The following is a 26648-nucleotide window of genomic DNA, read 5'->3' as shown; positions in this document are numbered from 1 at the left end:
CAGAGGCGGGGCGGGCTCTCTTCGTAGCCCCGCCCCTCCCCGCCCTCCCGCAACTCCCCAGACGCCTGCGGCGACGGCTGAGACACCGGAAGGAGCGGTAGCTGCTGCGGGAAGTGGCGGGTGCGGGAGGCGGGGAGCCCGCGGGCTAAGCTGCGGAGCTGTTTTCCGGCGCCCAGGACGTGACGCCTCCCGTCTCCTAGGTCAGGAGAAGAAAAGAGGAGTTGGTGAAGGTGCGGCCACAGGCCACCGTTGGCCGCGCTGGCGGGGCCCGTGGGGAAGGCCTTGGAGGTGAGCGCGACGCTGCTGGGAGGGGCTCAGGGCCGAAAGGCGCCCGCCTGCAGCCAGGGGCCGATCTGTGTTCTCGCTGCCGCGCACCGGAGCTGTGGCTGCTGTAGCGGCCTCTTTTTCTTGATTCCGGATGGTGGTGAGCGCGCGTGTGGGTAGAAGGCCTAGACCCCTCCAGTGCTTTGCGCTGATGATTGGTGGCCGGCCCGGTAGGGGTCGGCGGAGGACGCGAGTCAGTCGTACATTTGAGGAAGGGTGCCCAGGGGGCGCTTCCCTGGAAGGCAGGAGGGGTGAGGGGAGTCCCTGAGAAGGTCTCCGCTCCTTCCTCGGTCCGCATTCCAGCTTGCCAGCCCGGCACGGTGGGCGCGGAAGACTGGAAGCCCCGCAGCGCGCTGGCTCCGGGGTTCTGGTTTCGCTTTGCGGCGCAGTTGGGGTGATCGGACCCATTCGTGCAGCCCCAGGGGCTCCGTTATTCTTTGTTGTCAGCGGGAAAACCTAGGCGTCGTCGTCCCTGGAATTTTTCTTCGGTGAATATTTAATCCGACTGTTTTCAGAGGTTACGGTAGCCCTTGCGGTCTGTCCATCCGCAGCTTTTGTTTGAGTCAGTTTCCATGGTGTGTGGTTTCCCAGACCTTTACTCTTACATATTTACCCACTATAAAATGCTCTTCTTTTGAATGATTGTTAGGTGACTCTGGTGCTTTACACAAGTATTTTTAGGGTTTACGGTTTCATATAATCAATATAAGGCCAGGAAAATTGGGACAGTGGTGACAACACCGGCAGGCGCGTAGGCTCTGAACTGACGCTGAATTTTACCACAAGGATCTCTAGACTTCTTGCTTAATAGATGTATAGAATTGTAGAATTTTTTAGTTTGATCAGATTATTTTTCTTTTAAGGAAAATCTCTTTCAAAATATAATGAGGCTGTCCTAGTTCGTTTCTGGTTGAAGCAAATGTATCATCTGGAAAGGTCTGACCAAAGCAAATAATAAGCTATTTGGTCTGAACATAATATGAATATTGTTAGTGAATTCATGCTGTTAATATAAACATGAGGGAAAATGGGAATCTTATTGAAATGCTAATCTTAAGAAAAAGTATTAGGAATAAATTGTACAACACCAGGGGCTTTATATTACTTTACTTTGGCAGGATTTTAAAAAAATGGACAGTACAAGAAATATTCCAGAAATAAATTATTTGACCTCTTGCCATATGCAAGAGAGATTGTCTGCTTAACATTGCTTCTTATGGGTTTAGAGCCAGCTTTCACTTTTTTGTCTTTTGTGATTCTTTATAACCTATTTGAAACCAAAAACGTAAATGCATTCAATGGCATTAGATTGTAGTAGATAAATTATTTTAATAGTTTGAAATCGTTTGAAAATCGTTTGAGGATATAATTTTAAGGTTTATGTATTGCTGTTATAATCTTCAGTGACTTTTCAAATATACAATCTTATTTGATCCTCATGCCTGTTCACTGAGTTAGGAATTCCAAGAAGTAAAGCCTTTTCCCACAACAGAGACATTTTGAGATTGTGGAAGGATTAGAATTTCTCTAAAGCCTGAAATAATCTTGCTGAAATAACCTTTGATATAAATTGGAATTCAGCTAGATTTTGGAGCACAGTGAACTGTAACATGTGACAGACTGTGGACTCTTAAAGGAAATGAAGAGCATAAATGGTGAAAGATTTTTGGGGAGAACTGTGAAATGTAGTCATGTCTAAAAAATAAAGGGATAAATAGCAGCTTTTTTTAGTGTAGATTTTTTTGTTTGACTTTTTTTTTTTTTTTTAATTTGGCTGCGCTGGGTCTTAGTTGTGACAAGTGGCATCTAGTTGCCTGGCCAGAGATCAGACTCAGGAGCTCGGAGTCTTAACCACTGGACCACAGCGAAGTCCCTCATACAGTTTTTAAACTTTTCAAGTCTGCATGCAATTTCAGGAGCATTTTGATAAGTAGCTGCAAAGAGAATGAGATGAATATAGTTGGTTTGTCTATAAAAAGCATGAATTTTTTACAATATAGTGTGTGTGTGAGCATGTGTGTATCAGGAGAACTAATACTTAAGAAACAATGCATATGTCAAAATAACTATTCTTTTCAAAAGTTACTTTAGAACGCCAAGTAGGTCAGTTTCTGTGGGTCTATCACGGAAAGCCCTCTGGAAAATAAAAAGAGTGAAACATGGTTTCAGCCCTTAGAGTCAGGTTTGTAGTCAGGCTTGGGTAATTTTTTATACAACTATGGTAAGGTTGTGTATGGTATTATGGTATTACAATCAGGTATTTATGGTATTATAATCATATAATCATGCTATGGTATTATAATCAGGAATTCAGATGAAGAAGACATTACTTGTGATTGAATCTTGATAGAGATGATATTTGACGTGTGCAGGATTTTCAACCGGAGGACATTTCTAATGAACAGATTATCGCGTTCCTGGGAAGGTACAACTTATATTTGAGAATTTGGCTGATAATAAGTTATGGTTTATATAAGCTAGTAGTAAGAGATGAAAAAGACAAATTTCAAAAGCCTTCATTGAAGATGTTTTGTTAGAAGAGGTGTGTGTTTCAGGCTTCCCAGGTGGTGCTAGTGGTAAAAAAAAAAAAGCCCTGCCAATACAGAAGACAGAAGAGATGAAGGTTCGATCCCTGGAGGAGGGCATGGCAACCAACTCCAGTATTCTTGCCTGGAAAATCCCATGGACAGAGGAACCTGGTGGGCTACAGTCCATAGGGTCACAAAGAGTCGGACTCTACTGAAGCGACTTACCACACACACACACAGTATATGATCCACATGAATGCAGAATGAGCTGTGATTTGGGAGAGGATTGAGACCAAGAGAACACCTGGGCAGCTTTAGGCTAAGCAAGATCTTGATAATGTCACTTTTGTGACTCTTTACAGCACACACAGTATATGATCCACATGAATGCAGAATGAGCTGTGATTTGGGAGAGGATTGAGACCAAGAGAACACCTGGGCAGCTTTAGGCTAAGCAAGATCTTGATAATGTCACTTTTGTGACTCTTTACAGTTCCTCTGAAGTGCTATCTTGAAAGCAGACCTGGATATAATGTGAATGCAGGTGAGATGCCAGGAAGCACAAGGGTAAAGAGTCAGGAAAGGGGAAAAAGCCAGTGATGGGCAACTGGGGGTTTAATCCTGTGGAAATTTTTGTAGAACTGCCTCAGAATTGTCCCAGCAAATGAAAGGTAGCTGGGGAGTTTTTCTACCTATTCCCAGGCCTCACTGATTGAGATTGTCCTTCTGTTGCATTTGCTAGTGCTGGGCAAGCTCCTGTCTGGCTGGAGAACTTAGAAGCAGAGAAGTGTTGAAGTTGGGAATCTAGCAGAATACTCTGTGCCAGCTCAAGGTGAGCTGACGGGATGGGGGCCAGATGTCAACAGTTGTCTGTCAATAGGCATTCTCATTAAATAATCCAGATGTGAAATGAAAGGCTCAGTTTAGGTGGAGACCTAGAAGAAATGTGAGTTGAGAAGTGATCGATCAGCAGTAAGTGGTAGAATCTGGTAACTGATAGAATACAGAACATGAAGAGGTACTCTAAAAAGGCACTGAGGTTTAAGAGTTAGGTAACTTGTGATTGAGGAGGATTGACAGGCCACTGACGTTCCAATTAGTTATTTCAGGAGCATAAAAGAATTACAGGGTGTTGGAGAGTGTTGATAAAGTCGAGTGTAGATGACTATTCATTCAAAAGGGCAAGTAGGGTGGAGAATTGAACAGTGCTGCCACCCGCCCTAGATATATAGTACCTGACCTATACTTGATTAGGCCTTTGTTAAATTAACTTCTAAGTTCCTGGTGCTAGCGCACTCCTGAAATATGTCAATATGGTGAAAATATGGGACTAATTGTGGCATAAAGTAATACAGGTTCCTGCAGTTTTTACCTGTAAAATCCTGAAGGAAGAATTGCTAATATTTTTAGCAGAGGCATTATTTGGATGAATAAATTTTGATTCTTTTTTAAATAATCAACAGTATTCTGATACAGACAAAAAATTGACACGATTTCTTAGAATGGTTCTCATTAGAATATGGCGGTTGCCTTTGTTTTTCTATGATTCTACATGTCCTAAACTAGTTTTAATGTTATATTCTATTAGTATTCCATAATGTTGATAGTCTGTTAATTTAATTACCTTTCCATCTTGCTCAGAAGTGACTTAAGGTGAAAAGTACCATCAGCTGGTTTTCGCTTCTGTTCAGTTCATTTCAGTCTCTTAGTCGTGTTCGACTCTTTGCGACCCCATGAATTGCAGCACGCCAGGCCTCCCTGTCCATCACCAACTCCTGGAGTTCACTCAAACTCATGTCCATCGAGTCAGTGATGCCATCCAGCCATCTAATTCTCTGTCGTCCCCTTCTCCTCCTGCCCCCAATCCCTCCCAGCCTCAGGGTCCCCTCCAATGAGTCAACTCTTCGCATGAGGTAGCCAAAGTATTGGAGTTTCAGCTTCAGCATCAGTCCTTCCAATGAACACCCAGGACTGATCTCCCTTAGGATGGACAGGTTGTATCTCCTTGCAGTCCAAGGGACTGTCAAGAGTCTTCTCCAACACCACAGTTCAAAAGCATCAATTCTTCGACGCTCAGCTTTCTTCACAGTCCATCTCTCACATCCTTACATGACCACTGGAAAAACCATAGCCTTGATGAGCTCTTATACCCATTCATTTTTGTTCTCCATTTCTCTTCCTCTCTCTTCCTCCTCCCCCTAGTGTTTGTCACAATTATTTCAAGTAGTTAAGGCTACAGTTGACTATACTTTGCCATTATTGGACAGTTTTTTTTTTTCTTTATGGCAAGTGCTGATTAATATTTATACATCTCAACTAAGGAATTTTATTTAAAGCTAGGTTGCTAGATTAGAGCTATGCAGTTTGGGTGATTTACTGTGGCAGTGTTAAGTAAGATAAGGTTGTAGAACAGATAGATTGCAAGTGGAGAAATCAGGAGGTTATATAGTTCTGTTAGTTCAGTCGCTCAGTTGTGTCTGACCCTTTGCGACCCCATGAGCCACAGCATGCCAGACCTCCCTGTCTAGCATCAACTCCTGAAGTTTACCCAAACTCATGTCTGTTGAGTCGGTGATGCCGTCCAACCATCTCATCCTCTGTCATCCCCTTGTCCTCCTCCCCTGAATCTTTCCCAGCATCAAGGTCTTTTCAAATGATTCAGCTCTTTGCATCAGGTGGCCAAAGTATTGGAGTTTCAGCTTCAACATCATTCCTTCCAATGAACAATGAACAGATCATTGGGAACAGTCCTGGGAACACCCAGGACTGATCTCCATTAGGATGGACTGGTTGGATCTCCTTGCAGTCCAAGGAACTCTCAAGAGTCTTCTCCAACACCACAGTTCAAAAGCATCAATTCTTCAGCACTCAGCTTTCTTTATAGTCCAAGTCTCACATCCATACATGACTTCTGGAAAAAACCATAGCCTTGACTAGATGGACCTTTGCTGACAAAGTAATGTCTCTGCTTTTGAATATGCTGTCTAGGTTGGTCATAACTTTCCTTCCAAGGAGTGTCTTTTAACTTCATGGCTGCAGTCACCATCTGCAGTGATTTTGGAGCCCCAAAACAAAGTCAGCCACTGTTTCCACATCTATTTGCCATGAAGTGACAGGACAAGATGGCATGATCTTCGTTTTCTGAATGTTGAGCTTTAGGCCAACTTTTTCACTCTCCACTTTCACTTTCATCAAGGGGCTCTTTACTTCTTCACTTTCTGTCATAAGGGTGGTGTCATATGCATATCTGAGGTTATTGATATTTCTCCCGGCAATCTTGATTAAAGCTTGTGCTTCTTCCATCCCAGCGTTTCTCATGATGTACTCTGCATATAAGTTAAATAAGCAGGGTGACAGTTTACAGCCTGGACGTACTTCTTTTCCTATTTGGAACCAGTTTGTTGTTCCATGTCCAGTTCTAACTGTTGCTTCCTGAGCTGCATACAGGTTTCTCAAGAGGCAGGTCAGGTGGTCTGGTATTCCCATCTGTTTCAGAATTTTCCACAGTTTATTGTGATCCACACAGTCAAAGGCGTCAATAAAGCAGAAATAGACATTTCTCTGGAACTCTCTTGCTTTTTCGGTAATCCAGCGGATGTTGGATTATACAGTTCTCTTAGTAGACTTAATAAGCCTGTCATTAATTAGACCGTTAAGAATCAGTGGGACAGATATGTGTACACGCATGTGTGTGCTCAGTCATGTCCAGCTCTTTGCGATCCCAAGGACTGTAGCCTACCAGGCTCCTCTGTCTGTGGAATTTTCTAGGCAGGAACCCACAGGAGTGGGTTGCCGTGTCTCCAGGGGATCTTCCTGACCCAGGGATTGAACTGATGTCTCTTGCATCTCCTGCTTTGACAGGCAGATTCTTTACCACTCACACCAGGAAGAGGAAAATTAGATTAAAACTGAATTTCTTTTTCTGTTTTATGGTTTGAAGGAAAATTAAGAATGCTTAAGGAAAGAGCTATAACACTGTGAGATCTGTGCAAAGATTTTAAAGAGTTTGTGTTTGCTAGAATATTTGTTTAAAGGACAAGAAACAGTTCTCAAAAGTAAGTCCTCAACAGCAGATTTTATAAATTAAAAGTATCCACACATACTTAGAAGAAATCCAAATCTTTCTGCTTATTATTGTACTCTTTTCACTGATACTTCCATTGTCAATATTTTTGGCTTGCTTTTGTTGAGTAGCAATTTTCTTCTGTTGTAAACATGGAAAAATTAGCTATAAGCTTATTGCAGTTGAAATCATTTTAAAACCTAATATTTAAAATAGTACAGTTGAAATAATCAGATTAGTTGTAGTAGTGAAGCAGTTGTGTAGGCTGAAACTGACAGACAAATCAATTTTTCTGTAGTCAGAGAATATTAGAACTGATTTTGGGCCAAATTGCTGTCCTTTGAAACACCTAACGGTTGGGCTTCAAGCCTCTGTGTGTAACAATGATGGGGGATATCCTACTTTCCAGGACTTTTTTGGTTGCGGGGTGGTGGCATATGGTGAGGCTTGCAGAATCTTTGATCCCTAGCCAGGGACTGAGCCAAGGCCTAGGAAGTAAAAGTGCTGCGTCCTAATCACTGGACCTCCAGGAACTCCCCTCTAGTCCTCCAGCTTTTGCCTTCTGCTGTCTTAACTTTTCTTACTTGTGGTTTATTGAGTGCTCACTGTCACTCTGTTCCAAGTAATTTATATCAATATATGTTAACATATGTGTTATACCCACAACTTCACAAGGTAGACTTTTGTAATGATGTCAATTTTATGGATAAGGGAACTGAGGAACAGAGATGTGACTTAACACTTGTCACAAACCTAGGACATAGTGGAGCTTGGATTTGAACCAGGCCTTTAATTAGGCTTGCTTTGACAACTTTACTTTTAGCCATAGTGTTGTCTTACCATGATACAATTTTCACATTATTTAAGACTGTGGAAAGCATTTGTATTCTGTAGCTTTTAGTATTCTTCATAAATAATACATTGGAGATATAATCTACTTAGTACAATAAAACTGGCTACTGTTTTTGTTCTGAAACCTGTTGTTCTGTTGATAAATTGAACAAGAACTGTACTGTTGTTTCATTCATCTTCTGTAGCATCTAGAATCTAAATACTTGAAACTCTTTTCTGGCCTTACTTTAGACAGTAGACTCTCTGAATCCCAATATAGAATATTACATCCATCCTTGTTAATTTTAGCTCACTTTCCTAAATAAACTTTTTTGGTAAAATTATTTTTATAATTAGATTTCACTAGCCTGCCTTCTGTGTCTTTATCCATATTTTTGTTAAAAATATTGAAGAGTTCTGCCATCTGCTGTTACAGACTTTATTCTGGATTCATATTAATCTTCTGTGTAGCCAGTAAATTAGCAACTAGTTCTCCTGACGTAAATTTTTTTCTCACAGTTTCTTGACTCTGATTCTTTAGAAATAGCTTTACCTTTTAGAATAGGCTTGATATTCATTAGCTAAGTTGTGTCCAGTTCTTTGTAACCCCATGGACTACAGCACACCAGGCTTCCCTGTCCTTCACTGTCTCTGGTAGTTTGGTCAAACTCGTATCCATTGAGTTGGTGATGCCATCCAACCGTCTCATCCTCTGTCACCCTTTCTCCTCCTGCCCTCAGTCTTTCCTAGCCTTGGGGTCTTTTCCAGAGTTGGCTCTTTGCATCAGGTGGCCAAAGTGTTAGAGCTTCAGCTTCACTATCAGTTTTTCCAACGAATATTCAGGGTTGATTCCTTTAGGATTGACTGGATTGATCTCCTTGCTGTCCAAAGGACTCTCAAGAGTATTCTCCAAAGCATCGATTCTTTGGTGCCCAGCCTTCTTTACGGTCCAAGTCTTACACTTACACGGCTACTAGAGAAACAGTAGCTTTGACTATATGGATCTTAGTCAGCAAAAGGACGTCTCTGCTCTTTAATGTGCTGTCTAGGTTTGTCATGGCTTCCTGGTGGCTCAGATGGTATAGAAGTCACTTGCAGTGCGGGAGACCTGGGTTCAATCCCTGGGTCGGAAAGATTCCCTGGAGGAGAGCACGGCAGCCCCCTCTAGAATTCTTGCCTGGAAAATCCCCACGGACAGAGGAGCCTGGTGGGCTATTGTCCATGAGGTCACAAAGAGTTGGACACGACTGAGTGATTATCTGACACACTACGTGTCATACCTTTTCTTCCAAGGAGTAAGTGTCTTTTAATTTTGTGTCTGCAGTCACTGTCCACAGTGATTTTGGAGCCCCCAAAATAAAATCTGCCACTTTTTCCCAATCTGTTTGCTGTGAAGTGATGGGACCAGATGCCATGATCTTGGAATAGGCTAGATAATGGATTATAGGCAGTTTTTCAATATTAAAAGATTCTCCTTAGGTTATCAACTATTAATATGTCTGATATATAACAAATATTGATAACACTGGTCCCTATGCTTTTCCAATATTAAAATTTGAGTATCTACTGTTCTGTTAGTAGGATGACCAGGTTAGAATTTGGGCCCAGAAACTTGGGGATTGTACTGCTAAAATATCTCCCACCGCCTTAAAAGTAGTATCTTCAGAAGCAGTTTTAAATCTGTGAATGAGCAGCTGAGTCCCTGCCAAAGCTGTACATCGTACAGAATGAATGCTGTCATTTCAGTCTAGATTTTCCAGTTGTTGCTCTTGCCATCTTTATGACTGAGGAGATTTCAGATTGTCTAGATGTGGTAGAAAGAGGGGAAAAGTTGCCTGATAAAGATTGCACCTTGAGGTCAAGTTATGGAAAGCTTTAATTTCCACCCAAAGTTTGATTTTTTTTTTTTCACTCTAGTAGTGATTCCCAACCTTTGATCCACAAGCTTCTAACAGAGTCTTAGAGTTTTGTGGGTTCTACATCTGTAGACTGAACAAATAGCTTTTTCATGTAGCTATTGTTTTTACTGCTTTCATGTTGCTTGTCTTTTCTAATGTCTAGTTCCTGTCTCCCTTGAACAGACTTTCAGACCAGAATGAAAGCATGCATGCCTTCTTTCTTTTGGTGTACACTTTCAGAGGAAATTGAAGTAGCTGATGACCCCTGTTGTCTTACCCTCCTTTATTTGAATGCCCTACTCTCAATGTTCTTTATCAACAGAAGGAAAAAAGAATGGTTTTGTTACCATAGTGAATTAACTAAGTAAAGCTAAAAAACTAGAATATTAAGGGCCTTCTATTTTGATAGTGTTGTCTTTAATTATAGAGAATATTAAATAGCCTTGATACAAATGGTTAGCTTTTTTTTTTACATCTATTAATTCTCATTAAGTTGTTTAAATACCAGAACATTAATTTAGAACAGAGAGAACTAATCTTTCCCTAGTCCCCTTTTCTTCTTTGCTCTGAGGCAACATTCAGAATATATAACCTTCAAGGCTATATTTTTGTGCTTTTACAGTGGATGTGTACATACAGATAGATACAATGTACTATTGTTATACATTTTGTTTTTGGTTGAACTTTTCTTTCTTTTTTAAATTTAAGTATGGTTAATTTACAATGTTGTATTAGTTTCTGGTATAGAGCAAAGTGATTCTGTTATACATATACATTCTTTTTCATCTTGTTTTCCACGATAGTTTATTACAAGATAATACAGTTCCCTGTACTATACAGTACTATACAGTAGGACCTTGCTTATCTATTTTACATATAGTACTTTGTATCTGCTAATCCCAAATTCCTAATTTATCTCTCTCTGGTGTGTTAAATTTTTACTTCAGTAGTATCATAGAGAATGTAACATTGTGCATCTTCCTTTTTTTCCATTCAACATTATGGCCTTTAGATCTATGAAAAGTGAAAGTGAAATCGCTCGGTCGTGTCCAACTCTTTGCGACCCCATGGACTGTAGTCTGTGAAGTTCCTCCATCCATGGAATTTTCCAGGCAAGAGTGCTGAAGTGGGTTGCCATTTCCTTCTCCAGGGGATCTTCCTGACCCAGGGATCAAACCTGGATATCCTGCATTGCAAGCAGACACTTTTACTGTCTGAGCCACCAGGGAAGCTCCTTTAGATCTATGCATGTTGATAAATTATCCATCCAGTTCATGATGGATAATAACAAGTTAAACTGGTGTGTAATATTCAGTCGTGTGTGTATTCATTCTTGTATTGATGGACTTAAAACATTTTACCATCAAAAGTGAGATTTAAAGAAAAAAGTGAGATTACATACTATCTAGAAAGCAATGAGGAGAATATTTCTATCTTATTGGGAAACATTGGTATTTAGAGGAAAATCTTTAGTTTAAATACTTTTATTATTAACTAAATAAAGCTAAAGGAATTCAGTACCCATATTTAGGGATTAAGAAAATTAAACAAACCAATTAGGGCATGGGGATTAAAAATAAAACTGTAATTAATGGAATTGGAAATAGCAAAACAAAAACAGTGGGAAGGATAAACCTCAGAGCTGGTTCTTTACAAGGACTGATAAATTATTAATAGATAAACCTCATATGAGGGGAAAAAATCAGAGGAGTAAAAATATGCAATATTAAGAATGAGAAAGGAAACATTATAGATACCCAGATATAGGAGGGATTAATGGAATCATATTCAGACCTTCAGAATATTACATATTATGCCATGATGTCAAGGTTGAAAATTGAGATAAGTGGATAATTTTATAGCAAAATATAAATTAGTAGGATTAATCCAAGAAGTGGAAAACTTGAATTTACCAGTTCCCTATCAGGGATTGAGAAGGCCATTGAAAGTTGGTCCTTGAATGAAGCAGCATAGCAGATGGTTTCACAGCTGACTTTCATTTAATTTATAAACAACATATAAGTTTTTTAAAAACTCTATTCTATGTTATTGAAGATGCAAATTACTCAGTGCATTCTGTGAAGCACACATACTTTTACCCTGAATAAAAATACTACTTCCCTGGCGGTCCAGTGGTTAGGATTCTGCCCTTCCACTACAGGGTGCACAGGTTCAATTCCTGTTTGGGAACTAAGATCGCACAGGTCCTGCATCTTGGCCAGAAAAGGGAAAAAAAAACCTACCAAAAAAGATCAGTCTTACTTGTTTCTAGAAATGCAAAATTTCTAAATACAATATTAGCTGATAGAATTTAGATATGAAATAACTGACTAATTATACATTTTGACTCAGTAGGATATATTGCATGAATGCAAAGATCATTAGTATTAAGTTTGTTAATATAATAGATAGTATCAACAAATGAAACAAAGAATATAGTAAGCCATCAGTAGCTGCTGAAAAGGCATTTCATAGAGTTCATTAAGACCACTTCTAACTAATACGATACTGTAAATCAGCTAAACTGCAGTTTTTAAATAGACCATTTCAAATTTTTTAAATGTAAGCAAATTAAGAATAGAAAGAAATTATAGAAAATACCCTAAATGGCAAAACATTAATATATACAAGGACCCTGACATAGATGCTCACATCACCTTTATATTCAGATTGCATTTGGAGATTCTAATAGATGCATTAAAACAATAAAATTAAATAACTGATATTAATATTGGAACATAAGAGGGAAAATTATCAGATTTTCTAGTGTATTTAGAGAGTAGCCAAGGAAGTTGAAATGGAACAGTGAAGGAAGTATGTCAACTATTCTGTATAGAATATTGTAGTCTCTAAATCGGATTAATATAGTATGGGCATAGACAGATCAGTTAGAAAATATGTATAGAAATATGTACAGATATAATAAAAGGTAAAGATAATGTTACAATTCAGTAGGAATTGAGTTCAGTTCAGTTGCTCAGTCGTGTCCGACTCTTTGCGACTCCATGGACTGCAGCACACCAGGCCTCCCTGTCCATCACCAACTCCTGGAGTTTACTCAAACTCATGTCCATTGAGTCGGTGATCCATCTCATATCATACTGTGTCCAACCATCTCATCCAGCCATCCAGCCATCTCATTTTCTGTCGTCTCCTTCTCCTCCCGCCTTCAATCTTTCCCAGCATCAGGGTCTGTCTTTTCAAATGAGTCAGCCCTTCACATCAGGTGGCCAAAGTATTGGAGTTTCAGCTTAAACATCAGGTCTTCCAGTGAACGCTCAGGACTGATCTTTAGGATGGACTGGTTGGATCTCCTTGCAGTCCAAAGGACTCTCAGAAGTCGTCTCCAACACCACAGTACAAAAGCATCAATTCTTTGGCTCTCAGCTTTCTTTATAGTCCAACTCTCACATCCATACCTGACTACTGGGAAAACCGTAGCCTTGACTAGATGGACCTTTGTTGGCAAAGTAATGTCTCTACTTTTTAATATGCTGTCTAGGTTGGTCATAACTTTCCTTCCAAGGAGCAAGCGTCTTTTAATTTCATGGCTGCAGTCACCATCTGCAGTGATTTAGATTATGTAGTAAATGGCACTGATACAAATGTCTGCCCATCTGGAAGAAAATAAATCTGAGTTCCTGTCTTACAATAACCTCCTGATACATTAAAGCCTTGCTTAAAAAAAATTTAAGGCTATTCTATAGTTTTAGCTCTATAAATTACAGTGAAGGAAACCTTAAGATTAGAAACTCAGAAGCTGTTATAAGAGATGTATCTGTGTTTTATTAAAAATTAATACTTTAATGATAAAGCATACCATAAGAAAGTTAATAATAGTTTTGATTGTAAGATAAGCATAGACTAATGGAATAGCATAGAGCCCAGAAATAGTGCGCACATAAGTGATCAATTTTTAAAAAACATTTTCATCTTTATTAAGGTGTAATTGACAAAAATGTATATTTTTAAGGTGTATAATGTGGTTTCATATAAATATACATTGTAATTACCACAATCAAGCTATTAGCATTTGTTACTTCACATAGTTAACTTTTTTTTCCCCTCGTCAATCCCTACTCCTTCCCCTCTGGCAGCTGCCTGTTCTCTGTTTTGTTTTTTTTTTTAATCTGTTTCTGTTTTGTTTTTTAGATTACATATACATGTATTTGTCTTTATCATTCTGATTGACCTTACTTGGCATAAAACCCTCTAGGTCCATCCATGTAGTCACAAATGCAAGATTTCATTCTTTCTTTTATGGCTGCGTAGCATTCGTGTGTGTGTGTGTGTGTGTGTGTGTGACATATTCTTTATCTGTTCTGTTTATGGACTTTAAGGTTGCTTCCATATTTTGACTGTTACATTAACATTTTTGGCTGTCAGGTTCTGCCTCTTGTAAAGGTTCCCAGTCAAGAGTGGAGTTTTGGGGCTTCCCTGCTGGTCCAGTGACTAAGACTCCATGCTTCTAATGCAGGAGACCTGGATTCAATCCCTGGTCAGGGAACTAGATCCCACATGCTGCAACTAAGACCTAGTGCAGCCAAATAAAATGCATACATATATATATATATATAAAAGAGTAGAGGTTTGTTTCCTATGGACCTCCATCTCTTCTGTACTCAAGCGCTAGTTGGCCTTCAGGGCTGGATGTTCTGGGGCGTTTTCCCTTTGCAGAACCCTTGGACTGGAGAGCCCAGTGTGGAGCTTAGATCCTTTACTCCTTAGGGAGAAACTCAGCAGTTGTGATTATTCTCCTTTTTGTGGGTTGGCTGCCCAGGTGTGTGGATCTTGACTATATTGCATCTCTGCTCCTTCTATCCATTTCATGGTTCCTTCTTCATGTCTTTAGTACTGAAAAATCTTTTCTGCTTGCCTTCAGGTCATTCTCATCTGTAGTGGCTCTGTAAATAGTTGTGATTTTCATGTGCCGGTGAAAGGAGGTGAACTCAAGATCCTATTTCACTATCTTAGTAAAGTATCCCTGGTCAAATATTTTTTGATGAGTGCCAAGACCATTCAGTGGGGAAAATAACAGTCTTTTCAAGAAAGGGTATTGGGCAAACTTTATATTCAGAAGCAAAAATACAGCATTCTATCTTTACCTTACCCAAACATACAAAAGTTAACTTTAGTGGATCAAAGGCATAAACATAAGAACTAAAGCACTTAGAAGAAAGCATAGAGGGGAAACTTTGTGACATTGGATTTGTCAGTGATTTCTTAGATATGACACTAAAAGCACAGGTCACAAAAATTAATAGATAAATTGAACTGTATCAAATTAGAAATTATTGTGCATCAAAGGACATAGTCAAGAAAGTGAAAAGGCCACCTTTGGAATGGGTAAAAATATTTGCAAATAATATATCCAATAAGGAGTTAAATATCCAGAGTATATGAAGGATTCCTACAATTCAACAACAAAAAAGCAAACAATTAGATTAAAAAAATGGCTCAGGTACTTGAATAGACATTTCTCAAAAGAAGGTATATAAATAAATGGCTAACAAGCACGTGAAAAGATGCTCAACATTAATAATTATGGAAATGCAAATCAAAACCACAGTGGTGGGACTTCTTTTGTGGTCTAGTGGCTAAGACTCTTGAGCTCCCAATGCAGGGGGCCAGGTTCAATTCCTGGTCAAGGAACTAGATCTCACATGACACATGAGAACTAAAAAGATCTCATGTACCATAACTAAGACCCAGCACAGCCAAGTAAATGAATGAAAAAATATATATATATTTATATATATTTAAAGACTTACAGTGAGAAATCACAATTGAATATTAATCAACCTGGGAAAGGAAGGAAGTTCCTGCCCATGCTATAAAATCGATAAACTTTGAGGACATTGTGCTAAGTAAAATAAGCCAGACACAAAATACTGTATTCCACTTGTGAAATACCCTGACTCATCAAAATTGTAGAGACAGTAAAATGGTGGTTGTCAGTGGTTGGTGGGAGGGAGAGTGGAGAGCTGCTGTGTAATGCTGTAGAGTTTCACTTTGCATTATGAAATGATTTCTGGAGATTGATTGCCCAACAGTGTGAATATTCTTAATGCTGCTGAACTGTACATTTAAAAATGATTAGGATAATAAACTTGCGTGTTTTTCATAAACTTAATAGACAAATAAGGGAATGACAGAGGCTGAGATGGTTGGATGGCATTACCGACACCAAGGACATGAGTTTGAGCAAGCTCTGGGAGAATAGTGAAGGACAGGGGAGCCTGGAGTGCTGCAGTGCATGGGGTTGCAAAGAGTTGGCCACAACTTAGCAGCTGAACAATAACAGACAAATAAGTTTGAAAAAAATGGTTGCAGTATAGAAGACATGATTCCTTTTACAAGAAGAGGTTATCAGCCCAACTGTAAAAAGGGCAAAAGATTTAAAGAACCGTTAAAGAAAATTAATAAGTCTAGAAGGCTGTAAAATTCATGAAAAGACAGTCAGTCTCGTCTCACAGGTTGTCAAGGTAATGCAGAATCTCATGCTCCACTGACTGAGCTAGCCAGTAACATCTGGGCAATGCAAATGAAATACTAGTGAAATATAACAACACACCCATCAAATGACAAAAGTTAAAAAACAACCAGTAATATCTGTTGCTAGTAGAGAAAATGGTGTTGCTGTGCAGAAAATAGTATTCCCTTATGAGTGGAAATATGAGTTGTTATCGCATTTTTGGAAAGTAATCTTGCAAACTCTATTTTTATAAACTGGCCCATGTAATACAAATGCAAATATAATGGCACACCCATTGCATATACCTGGATTTTTAAATGACAGAATATGGAAACAAAGGAAATGTCTGTTATTAGAAGATTGATTGAGTGCATGTATCCATGTGTGAATGCATTTTGCATATATCCAAGAAAACTTTGACTTGAGATTTTTTAAAATATTATTGAAGAAAATAAAGCATTACCAACATTATGTGTCTCTATCTATATTTGTATATGATTTGTATATTTGTATATGATTTATATGGAAATATATTGAAGTATACATGCAGGTTTTATAGTGCAAATCTGCTGGTGATAAATTTCTTCAGCTTTTGTATGACTAAAGATGTCTTTATTTTGCTTTTGTTTTCGAAAGATGTTTTGCTATGTGTGGAATTCTTAGTTGATGGTGTCGTTTCAGTAAACTCTAAAGATGTTGCTTCTCTGCTTTCTGGCTTGTATGTTTCTAGTTTACATTATGGATCTTTTGGGGCTGCTTTTAAGATGTCCTTTCTGTTACCAGTTTTAAGCTACTTGTTTTTGATATGCCATGGTATTATTTGTTCTTGTGTTTTGGGTTGCTTCAATTTGGAGGTTTTTAGTTTTCATCAAATTTAGTCTTTCCCACCTGAATGATGCTCTTGTTTAATTTTCTCAATCTTTATATTTCAATTTGGATAGTTTCTTTTACTGTGTCTTAAAGTTCATTATTTTTTTGCCTTGTCTTGTCTGCTCTTAATCTCACATTGTATTTTTCACATTGGTTTTTTACTTTTTGTTTTTTTAACATTTAGAAACTTGACTTTGGTCTTGCCCCGCCCCCCCCGCCCCCCGCCCCCCCCAGTCTTTCATGTCTCTTATCGTTTGTATCCTTGATTTGATCTGTCTTATTTCTGGATCTCTTTTTTTCCCCTCCCCACTGAGGGTCAGATTTTCCTTCTTTCTGTATCTTAATAGTTTTGTCGGAAGCCAGACATTTTGATTTTTACCTTGTTAGGGGCTGGTTTTGTTCATTCCTTTAAATGTTCTTCATCTTTGTTCTGGGACACAGTTAATTCTTTTGGAGCAGTTTGACCCAGTAATGCTTGCTTTTGAGCTTTTTGAAGGCAGAACCAAAGTAGTCTTTCCTCTAGGGATGATTTTTCCCCTGTACAAAGGCAGTACCCTTCTGAGTACTCTTGTTTTATTCCCTCTGTATTGTGAAATCTTTCAACTCTGGCTATGGAAACACAGACAGACCTGTGCTGGCTTGAGAATTGTTCTACCTACCCCTTTCCTGTAGTTCTTCCCACTACTTGAAGTGGTTTAGTCATAGGCACGTGCTCATAAGTACCTGGATGAAGGCACAATGGTCGCCCTTTAGGAATCTCCAGAGTTGACTTACTTTCTTTTCGGTTCTTTACTTTCTCTTACTCACCTTGCATGCATGCTCAGTTGCTTCAGTCATGTCTGACTGTTTGTGACCCCATGGACTGTAACCTGCTAGACTCCTCTGTCTGTGGGATTATGCCAGCAAGAATACTGGAGAGGGTTGCCATTCCCTTCTCCAAAGGATCTTCCTGACCCATGGATTGAACCCATGTCTCCTGAGGCTCCAACATTAGCAGGTAGATTCTTTTTTTTTTTTTTTGAAGGATATTTGTTTTAGAGAATTTTGTTGTTTTCTGTCAAACCTCAACCTGAATCAGCCATAGGTATATATATATATCCCCTCCCTTTTGAACTTCCCTATCTCCCTCCCCATCCCACCACTCTAGGTTGATACAGAGCCCCTGTTTGAGTTTCTTAGCCATACAGCAAACTCCTGTTGGCTATCTATTTTACATATGGTAATGGAAGTTTCCATGTTACTCTTCCCATACATCTCACTCTCTCCTCCCCTCTCCCCATGTCCATAAGTCTGTTCTGTGTCTGTTTCTCCATTGCTGCCTTGTAAGTAAATTCTTCAGTACCATTTTCCTAGATTCTGTATATATATGTGTTAGAATATGATAGTTATCTTTCTCTTTCTGACTGACTTCACTCTGTAAAATAGATTCTGTGTTCATCCACCTCATTAGAACTGACTCAAGGGCTTTCCTTTTTATGGCTGAGTAATATTCCTTTGTGTATATGTACCACAGCTTCTTTATCGATTCATCTGTTGATGGACATCTAGGTTGCTTTCACGTTCTATTGTAAATATGGCAGGCAATTTCTTTACAACAGAGCCACCCGAGAAGCCCATTACTCACCTTATGTATATGTGTGTTAGTTGCTCAGTTGTGTCTGACTCTTTGCGACCCCATGGACTTTAGCCCTCCAGGCTTCTCTGTCCATGGGATTCTCCGGGCAAGAATACTGGAGTAGGTTTCCAGTTCCTTCTCTAATTACTGACCTTGGCCTCCCTGAATTTCCAACTTTGTCTCTTCAGCTCAGAAAGATCACCAAAGTCTGTTTGGGTTTTCTTCTGCTTGTATTATAGACTAAAAGTTCTCTCCAGGCAGTAAATTGCAGCAGTTACTTTCTTTTTATCTTCTTATAGATGGATCATTGTCCTGCAATGTCTGTTGTCTAGTGTCTGTGTCTGAAAAACCATTATTTTATGTATTTTTAAAATTGATTTCTTAGTTCAGTTCAGTTGCTCAGTTGTGTCCGACTCTTTGTGACCCCATGAACCATAGCACGCCAGGCCTCCCTGTCCATCACCAACTCCCGGAGTTCACCCAAACCCATGTCGATTGAGTTGGTGATGCCATCCAACCATCTCATCCTCTGTCGTCCCCTTCTCCTCCTGCTCTCGATCTTTCCCAGCATCAAGGTCTTTTCAAATGAGTCAGCTCTTCTCATCAGGTGGCCAAAGTATTGGAGTTTCAGCTTCAACATCAGTCCTACCAATGAACACCCAGGACTGACTCCTTTTAGGTTGACTGACTCCTGGTGCTTGTTACCCCATTACAGTTGGAAATGGGAGTAATTGGCTAAGAGGGAAAAGATAATTCACCCTCACAAGGAGGTGAGAGGTGGGTATGAAACCATTCCCCATACATAAATTAAAAGTGGAAAATATTAGCACTTATTTTAATTTATGTTTTGGGTTTTTTGGCTGTACCGTATAGCAGGTGAGATCTTAGTTCCCCAACCAGGGATCCAGAACCATACTCCCTGCCTTAGAAGCTTGGAGTTCTATCCACTTGACTGCCAGGCAAGTCCCAGCAATTATTTCATGCTTTGAAAGCAAGGAGCATGGCTTATTTGATACTGTGTAGTAATATGATATTTAGAAATCATGACTTAATCAACATTAACTTCACGGTGATTCCTGTTGTATTTTGTAGGTTATAGTGTAATATTGGGCTTATTAAAATGATTTGGTTTTATAGAACCTTTTTTAATATATCTACTAAAGCATTAATATTTCAGCACATTTGTGTTTTAAAATAAATGCACACAATTATAAATGTGCTGATATTAACACATTAGTAAACATATTAAACAAAAAAGTTCTACCAAATCAAATTTATAACTGTTTAAGGACTTCCTTGGTAGCTCAGATGATCCTCCTGCAACACAGGAGACGTGGGTTTGACCCCTGGGTCAGAAAGATTCCCTGGATAAGAGAAGGTCTACCCACTCTAGTATTCTGGCTTGGAGAGTTCCGTGGACCTTGTAGTCCACTGGGTTGCAAAGAGTCAGACACAACTGAGCAGCTTTCACTTTTGCTTTCAAGCTCTAAGTTTGGTCAAAGTCTTAACCTGGGGTAACTTTGTTGCCTAGAAAATATAATTTTACACTGTGTAGTGACCTTGGTGATTGAAGCTCAGGGTGGTGGTGGGGGGGAGTTCTGGTAGAAGAAGGAATGTTGTTAAGTTATCTTGCAATGTACAGGACACCTCCAGCTACAGATAATTATCTGGCCTAAAGTGTGAGTGGTGCAGGGTGGAGAAACTGATAGTTATATCTTCCGTGGGGGCTGTTGCTAGTGTGAAAGTGGTTTCCATCTGAATTCTTTTTCTTTTCAATTCCAATTCTAGCCTAAAGGTTAATCTTTTTAAAAGAAAAATAGGGGATGTAAATACTTAAATAACCTGATGTTTTTTCCCTTTCATCTACCTCAAAAACTGAACTTGGAGAAGGGGAAAAAACAGCAAAAGTAGTGGAGGAACAAACTTGCATTGACTCACAAGTGTCAATTTTAATAACATGATTATTTATTAGTAGGTAAATTTCCAGTGTTGAAATTGAGTTGTGAAAATAACCTCAACGTATTTGAGAATATACAGTTTTGTAGGGCACTACAAAATTCAGTTGTGAAATTCAGTTGTGAGAATAGGTTCAGTGTATTTGAAAATATATACTTTTGTAGGACAAACTTATAAACATATATGCTTATTTTACCTTTTATTTTAATAATTTTTCATATATTAGCACTTTTAAAATTAACTTTTCTGGTCAATTTTTCTGTAGGTGTTACCTCATTTGGAAAGCCTTGAGAAACTGGAAAACATTTCTAACAAAATGTCATCTTTTCGAAGTCATTGTCCACATTTGGATTCAGTTGGTGAAATAACTAAAGAAGATTTAATACAAAAATCTCATGTAAGATAGAGGGCTTTTTTCCCTTCCTTTAAAAAGCCATATTCATTTTTCTCTCAACCAAACGTGGGTTTCTTTTTTTTTAATAAATTAATACAATATCCTGTGTTCATGAATCCAAATTTTTATGTATGATATTAATGAATGTATGTGTTTGGCCATGTTAATGGAATGGTGATGTTATCTCTACGATCTTCTTCTCACAGGGTTCTTGTCAGGATTGTAAAGTCAGAGGACCAAACCTTTGGGCATGCCTGGAAGTATGTGTCTTCTCAAAAGTTTGATATTATAAAAATTTATATCTGAATAAGGTGAACTAGAAGATTTTTTTGACACAGGATTTCATAAATGAACATACTTTAAAAAGATTGTTATTGATAATAAAAATTAAACTTTAAACTTTGGGTATTAACTTACAATGTTTTTTGCAGAGTTTAATAAATCACTAAAATATTTCACACTTTTTATTAGAGGTGACATATCTTTTAGCTTAAAAGTATTCTGATTATGTTCTTTTGTGCCTGGTACCTTTTGGTTAAAATAACTAAGTTTGGAAGTCATTTAATCTTAAAGTTAAAATGTGATCAGAACTTCATTGTAAATGTAATTGTAATGCTTATTATTATAAATTTACATATTATAAAATGCCTTATTTTCCTTTTTATATATTTATAGAATAGGTGTTCATATGTTGGCTGTGGTGAGTCACAAGTGGATCATAGCACCATACATTCTCAGGTATGTATACAGAAAAATTTCATGCCAGAGATTTTTAAAATATAGCCTGAGGAAAAAGAAAAACAAATACAACATTATTTATTCAAGTTGTCATTCAAAATTTTGTCCTTTATTCTTCTTTTTTAATAAACAATGAGTTAAATCTTAGCTTATAAAAAGGTGGGGACAGGAATTGCTGGAAAGGTCAATATTAGATAATATGAGGTGATAATTAAAAGAGCAGTAATTTAAGAAATGTACCTCTGGGTCCTAAGATGGCAGAGGAATAGGATGGGGAGACCACTTTCTCCCCAACAGATTCATCAAAAGAACATTTAAATGCTGAGTTAATTCCACAAAACAACTGTGAATGCTGGCAGAGAACATCAGGCACCCAGAAAGGCAGCCCATTGTCTTCAAAAGGAGGTAGGAGAAAATATAAAAGACAAAAAAAAGAGACAAAAGAGGTAGGGACGGGGCTCCGTCCTGGGAAGGGAGTCTTAAAAAGAGAGACATTTCCAAACACCAGGAAACACTCTCACTGCTGAGTCTGTGGCGAGCCTTGGAAGCACAGAGGGCAACATAACAGGGAGGAAAAATAAATAAATAATTAAAACCTGCAGATTTAAGAGCCCAGTGGTAACTCTCCCGGCGGAAAAGCAGCAAAGACACCTGCACCCGCCACTAGCAAACGGGGGCTGGGCAGGGAGGCGCAGGCTGCATTTCCTAGAGTAAGGATCTGGCCTGAATGCCCCGAGGGCCATCTGAGTGCACTAACTTGGGCTAGCAAACCAGACTGTGGGATAGCACACCGCCAGGCCAGCGCACAGAACAAAGGACTGAACAGAACTAGCCGGCTGCAGACCATCCCCCTCCGGTGACAGGCAGCCAGAGCCAGAAGGGGGCAGTCGCAGCCCCAGAGAGACATTATCTACCAAACTGCAAGCAGGCTTCTTTGCTAAGACTTCTTGGGGTTCTGGACAGTCAACATCTGCCTGAGAAGGTGCACTGGTTGTACATCCGCGAAACCGAGCGGCAGGGACAGGGGAGGTGATAAATCGCAGCGACCACACTTGCCAAACACCTCATCGCCTGAGCTGCTTGGACCTGGGAAGGGCACAAAACACAGGCCCAACGGAGTCTGTGCCTCTGAGGACTACCCAAGTGCCTGAACCTGAGCGGCTTAGACCTGGGAGATGCATGAAGCCCAGGGCTGGCCTCAGACGGTTCCCGGCGGAGCAACCTAGAGCCTGAGCAGTGGGGGCAGGCCCAGTGTGGCTGAGGCACTGCGAGCACATGCCAGTGTTATTTGTTTGCAGTGTCCCTCCCTCCCCACAGCGTGACTGAACAAGTGAGCCTAAAAAAAGTGTCCACCACTGCCCTCTTTGTGTCAGGGCGGAAATCAGACACTGAAGAAACCAGCAAACAGAAGAAGTTAAAACAGAGGGAACTGCCTTGGAAGTGACAGGTGCAATAGATTAAAACTCTGTCTTTAGTGCCGACTACATAGGAAGGGGCCTATAGATCTTGAGAAATATAAGCCGGACCAAGGAACTATCCGAAAATGAACTGACCCTACAATACACACAGCAACACCAGAGAAAGTCCTAGATATATTTTTACTATTTTTACGATCATTCTTTTTTTTTTATTAAAAAAAAATTTTAAGTCCTCTATTACTCCTTTATTTTTCACTTTTATAACCTACTATTTGCAAAAAAAAAAAAAAAGACCCTGTTTTTAAAAGCAAACTTCATATATGTATATATTTTATAATTTTTGTGACTTTGGGTTTTTTTCTTGCTTTTTTTTCTTCTTTTCTTTAATATTGTATTTTTGAAATTCCAAACTCTATTCTAGATTTTTAATCTTTGCTTTTTGGTTTTGTTATCAATTTTGTACCTTTAAGAACCCAATCTTCAGTACCCATTTTTACTTGGGAGCGAAATTACTGGCTTGACTGCTCTCTCCCCCTTTGGACTCTCCTTTTTATCCACCAGGTTGCCTCTGTCTCCTCCCTACCCCTTCTCTTCACTACCCAACTCTGTGAATCTCTGTGTGTTCCAGATGGTGGAGAACACTTAGGGAACTGATTACTGGCTGGATCTGTCTCTCTCCTTTTCATTTCCCCCTTTTATCCTCCTGGCCACCTCTGTCTCCTTCCTCCCTCTCCTCTTCCCTGTATAACTCCGTGAACATCTCTGAGCGGTCCAGTTGTGGAGTGCACATAAGGAAGTGATTACTGGCTAGCTGCTCTCTCCTCTGTTGATTCCACCTCATCTCATTTGGGTCACGTCTAACTCCCTCCTCCCTCTTCTCTTCTCCATGTAACCCTGTGAACCTCTCTGGGTGTCCCTCACTGTGGAGAAACTTTTCATCTTTAACCTAGCTGTTTTATCAGTGGTGCTGTATAGAAGGAGAAGTCTTGCGACTACTGTAAAAATAAGACTGAAAACCAGAAGCAGGAGCCTTACGTCCAAATCCTGAGAACACCAGAGAACTCCTGACTCCCGGGAACATTAATTGACAGGAGCTCATCAAATGCCTCCATACATACACTGATACCAAGCACCACCCAAGGGCCAACAAGTTTCAGAGCAAGACGTACCATGCAAATTCTCCAGCAACACAGGAACACAGCCCTGAGCTCCAATATACAGGCTGCCCAAAGTTACTCCAAAACCATTGACATCTCATAACTCGTTACTGCACACTTCATTGCACTCCAGAGAGAAGAAATCCAGCTTCACCCACCAGAACACCAACACAAGCTTTCCTAACCAAGAAACCTTGACAAGCCACCTGTACAACCCCACCCACAGCGAGGAAACTCCACAATAAACAGAACTCCACAAACTGCCAAAATACAGAAAGGCCACCCCAAACTCAGCAATATGAACAAGATGAAGAGACAGAGGAATACCCAGCAGGTAAAGGAACAGGATAAATGCCCACCAAACCAAACAAAAGAGGAAGAGATAGGGAATCTACCTGATAAAGAATTCTGAATAATGATAGTGAAAATGATCCAAAATCTTGAAATCAAAGTGGAATCACAGATAAATAGCCTGGAGACAAGGATTGAGAAGATGCAAGAAAGGTTTAACAAGGGCCTAGAAGAAATAAAAAAGAGTCAATGTATAATGAATAATGCAATAAATGAGATCAAAAACACTCTGGAGGCAACAAATAGTAGAATAACAGAGGCAGAAGATAGGATTAGTGAAGTAGAAGATAGAATGGTAGAAATAAATGAATTAGGAAAAAAGAAAAATGAATTAAAAGAAATGAGGACATCTCAGAGACCTCCAGAACAGTGTTAAACACCCCAACATTCGAATCATAGGAGTCACAGAAGAAGACAAAAAGAAAGACCATGAGAAAATACTTGGGATAAGAGTTGAAAACTTCCCTAAAATGGGGAAAGAAATAATCACCCAAGTCCAAGAAATCCAGAGAGTCCCAAGCAGGATAAACCCAAGGTGAAACAGCCCAAGACACATATTAATCAAATTAACAAAGATCAAACACAAAACAAATATTAAAAGCAGCAAGGGAAAAACAACAAATAACACACAAGGGGATTCCCATAAGGATAACAGCTGATCTTTCAATAGAAACTCTTCAGGCCAGGAGGGGATGGCAAGACATACTTAAAGTGATGAAAGAAAATAACCTACAGCCCAGATTACTATACCCAGCAAGGATCTCATTCAAATATGAAGAGGAAATCAAAAGCTTTACGGAAAAGAATTCAGCACCACCAAACCAGCTCTCCAACAAATGCTAAAGGATATTCTCTAGACAGGAAACACGAAAAGGGTGTATAAACTCGAACCCAAAACAATAAAGTAAATGGCAACAGGAGCATACTTATTAATAATTACCTTAAACGTAAATGGGTTGAATGCCGCAACCAAAAGACAAAGACTGGCTGAATGGCTACAAAAACAAGACCCCTATATATGCTGTCTACAAGAGATCCACCTCAAAACAAGGGACACATACAGACTGAAAGTGAAGGGCTGGAAAAAGATATTCCATGCAAATAGAGACCAAAAGAAAGCAGGAGTAGCAATACTCATATCAGATAAAATAGACTTTAAAACAAAGGCTGTAAAAAGAGACAAGGACACTACGTAATGATCAAAGGATCAATCCAAGAAGAAGATATAACAATTATAAATATATATGCACCCAACATAGGAGCATTGCAATATGTAAGACAAGTATGAATGGGGAAATTAACAATAAGACAATAATAGTGGAAGACTTTAATACCCCACTCACACCTGTGGGTAGATCAACTAAAGAGAAAATTAACAAGAAAACACAAACTTTAAACGATACAATAGATCAGTTAGACAATTGATATCTGTTGGACATTTCACCCCAAAACAATGAATTTCACCTTTTTCTCAAGTGCTCACGGAACCTTCTCCAGGTTAGATCACATCCTGGGCCATAAATCTAGCCTTGTTAAATTCAAAAAAATTGAAATCATTCCAGGCATCTTTTCTGACCATAATGCAGTAAGATTAGATCTCAATTACAGGAGAAAAACTTAAAAATTCCAACATACGGAGGCTGAACAACACGCTGCTGAATAACCAACAAATCACAGAAGAAATCAAAAAAGAAATCAAAACATGCATAGAAACGTAAATGAAAATGAAAACACAACAATCCAAAACCTGTGGGACACTGTAAAAGCAGTGCTAAGGGAAAAGTTCATAGCAATACAGGCATACCTCAAGAAACAAGAAAAAAGTCAAATAAATAACCTAACTCTACACCTAAAGCAACTAGAAAAGGGAGAAATGGAGAACCCCAGGGTTGGTAGAAGGAAAGAAATGTTAAAAATTAGGGCAGAAATAAATGCAAAAAAACAAGAGACCATAGCAAAAATCAACAAAGCCAAAAGCTGGTTCTTTGAAAGGATAAATAAAATTGACAAACCATTAGCCAGACTCATCA

General features: G+C 39.1%; 1 protein-coding gene across 8 annotated transcripts in view; it reads left to right on the top strand.

Moving 5' to 3' along the window:
* The first annotated feature begins 37 nt into the window (after window positions 1-37).
* USP33 (ubiquitin specific peptidase 33) overlaps window positions 38-26648 on the top strand; it is a 64059-nt gene continuing 37448 nt past the window's right edge. For 4 of the 8 annotated variants that reach the window (XM_069595134.1, XM_069595118.1, XM_069595103.1 and 1 more), the window contains exons 1-5: window positions 60-288; window positions 3595-3684; window positions 20826-20957; window positions 21161-21214; window positions 21630-21692. In XM_069595134.1, the coding sequence (XP_069451235.1) occupies window positions 20877-20957; window positions 21161-21214; window positions 21630-21692 (198 nt within the window). In that variant the 5' untranslated portion in view covers window positions 60-288; window positions 3595-3684; window positions 20826-20876. Of the gene's footprint in view, window positions 289-3594; window positions 3685-20825; window positions 20958-21160; window positions 21215-21629; window positions 21693-26648 lie in introns of all 8 variants that reach the window. The other 4 variants (XM_069595107.1, XM_069595102.1, XM_069595100.1 and 1 more) reach the window with 2 other exon arrangements.

Source organism: Ovis canadensis, chromosome 1 (genome assembly GCF_042477335.2).
Source record: "Ovis canadensis isolate MfBH-ARS-UI-01 breed Bighorn chromosome 1, ARS-UI_OviCan_v2, whole genome shotgun sequence".
Classification (NCBI taxonomy): Eukaryota; Metazoa; Chordata; class Mammalia; order Artiodactyla; family Bovidae; genus Ovis; species Ovis canadensis.
This window is presented reverse-complemented; position numbering and strand designations above follow the sequence as displayed.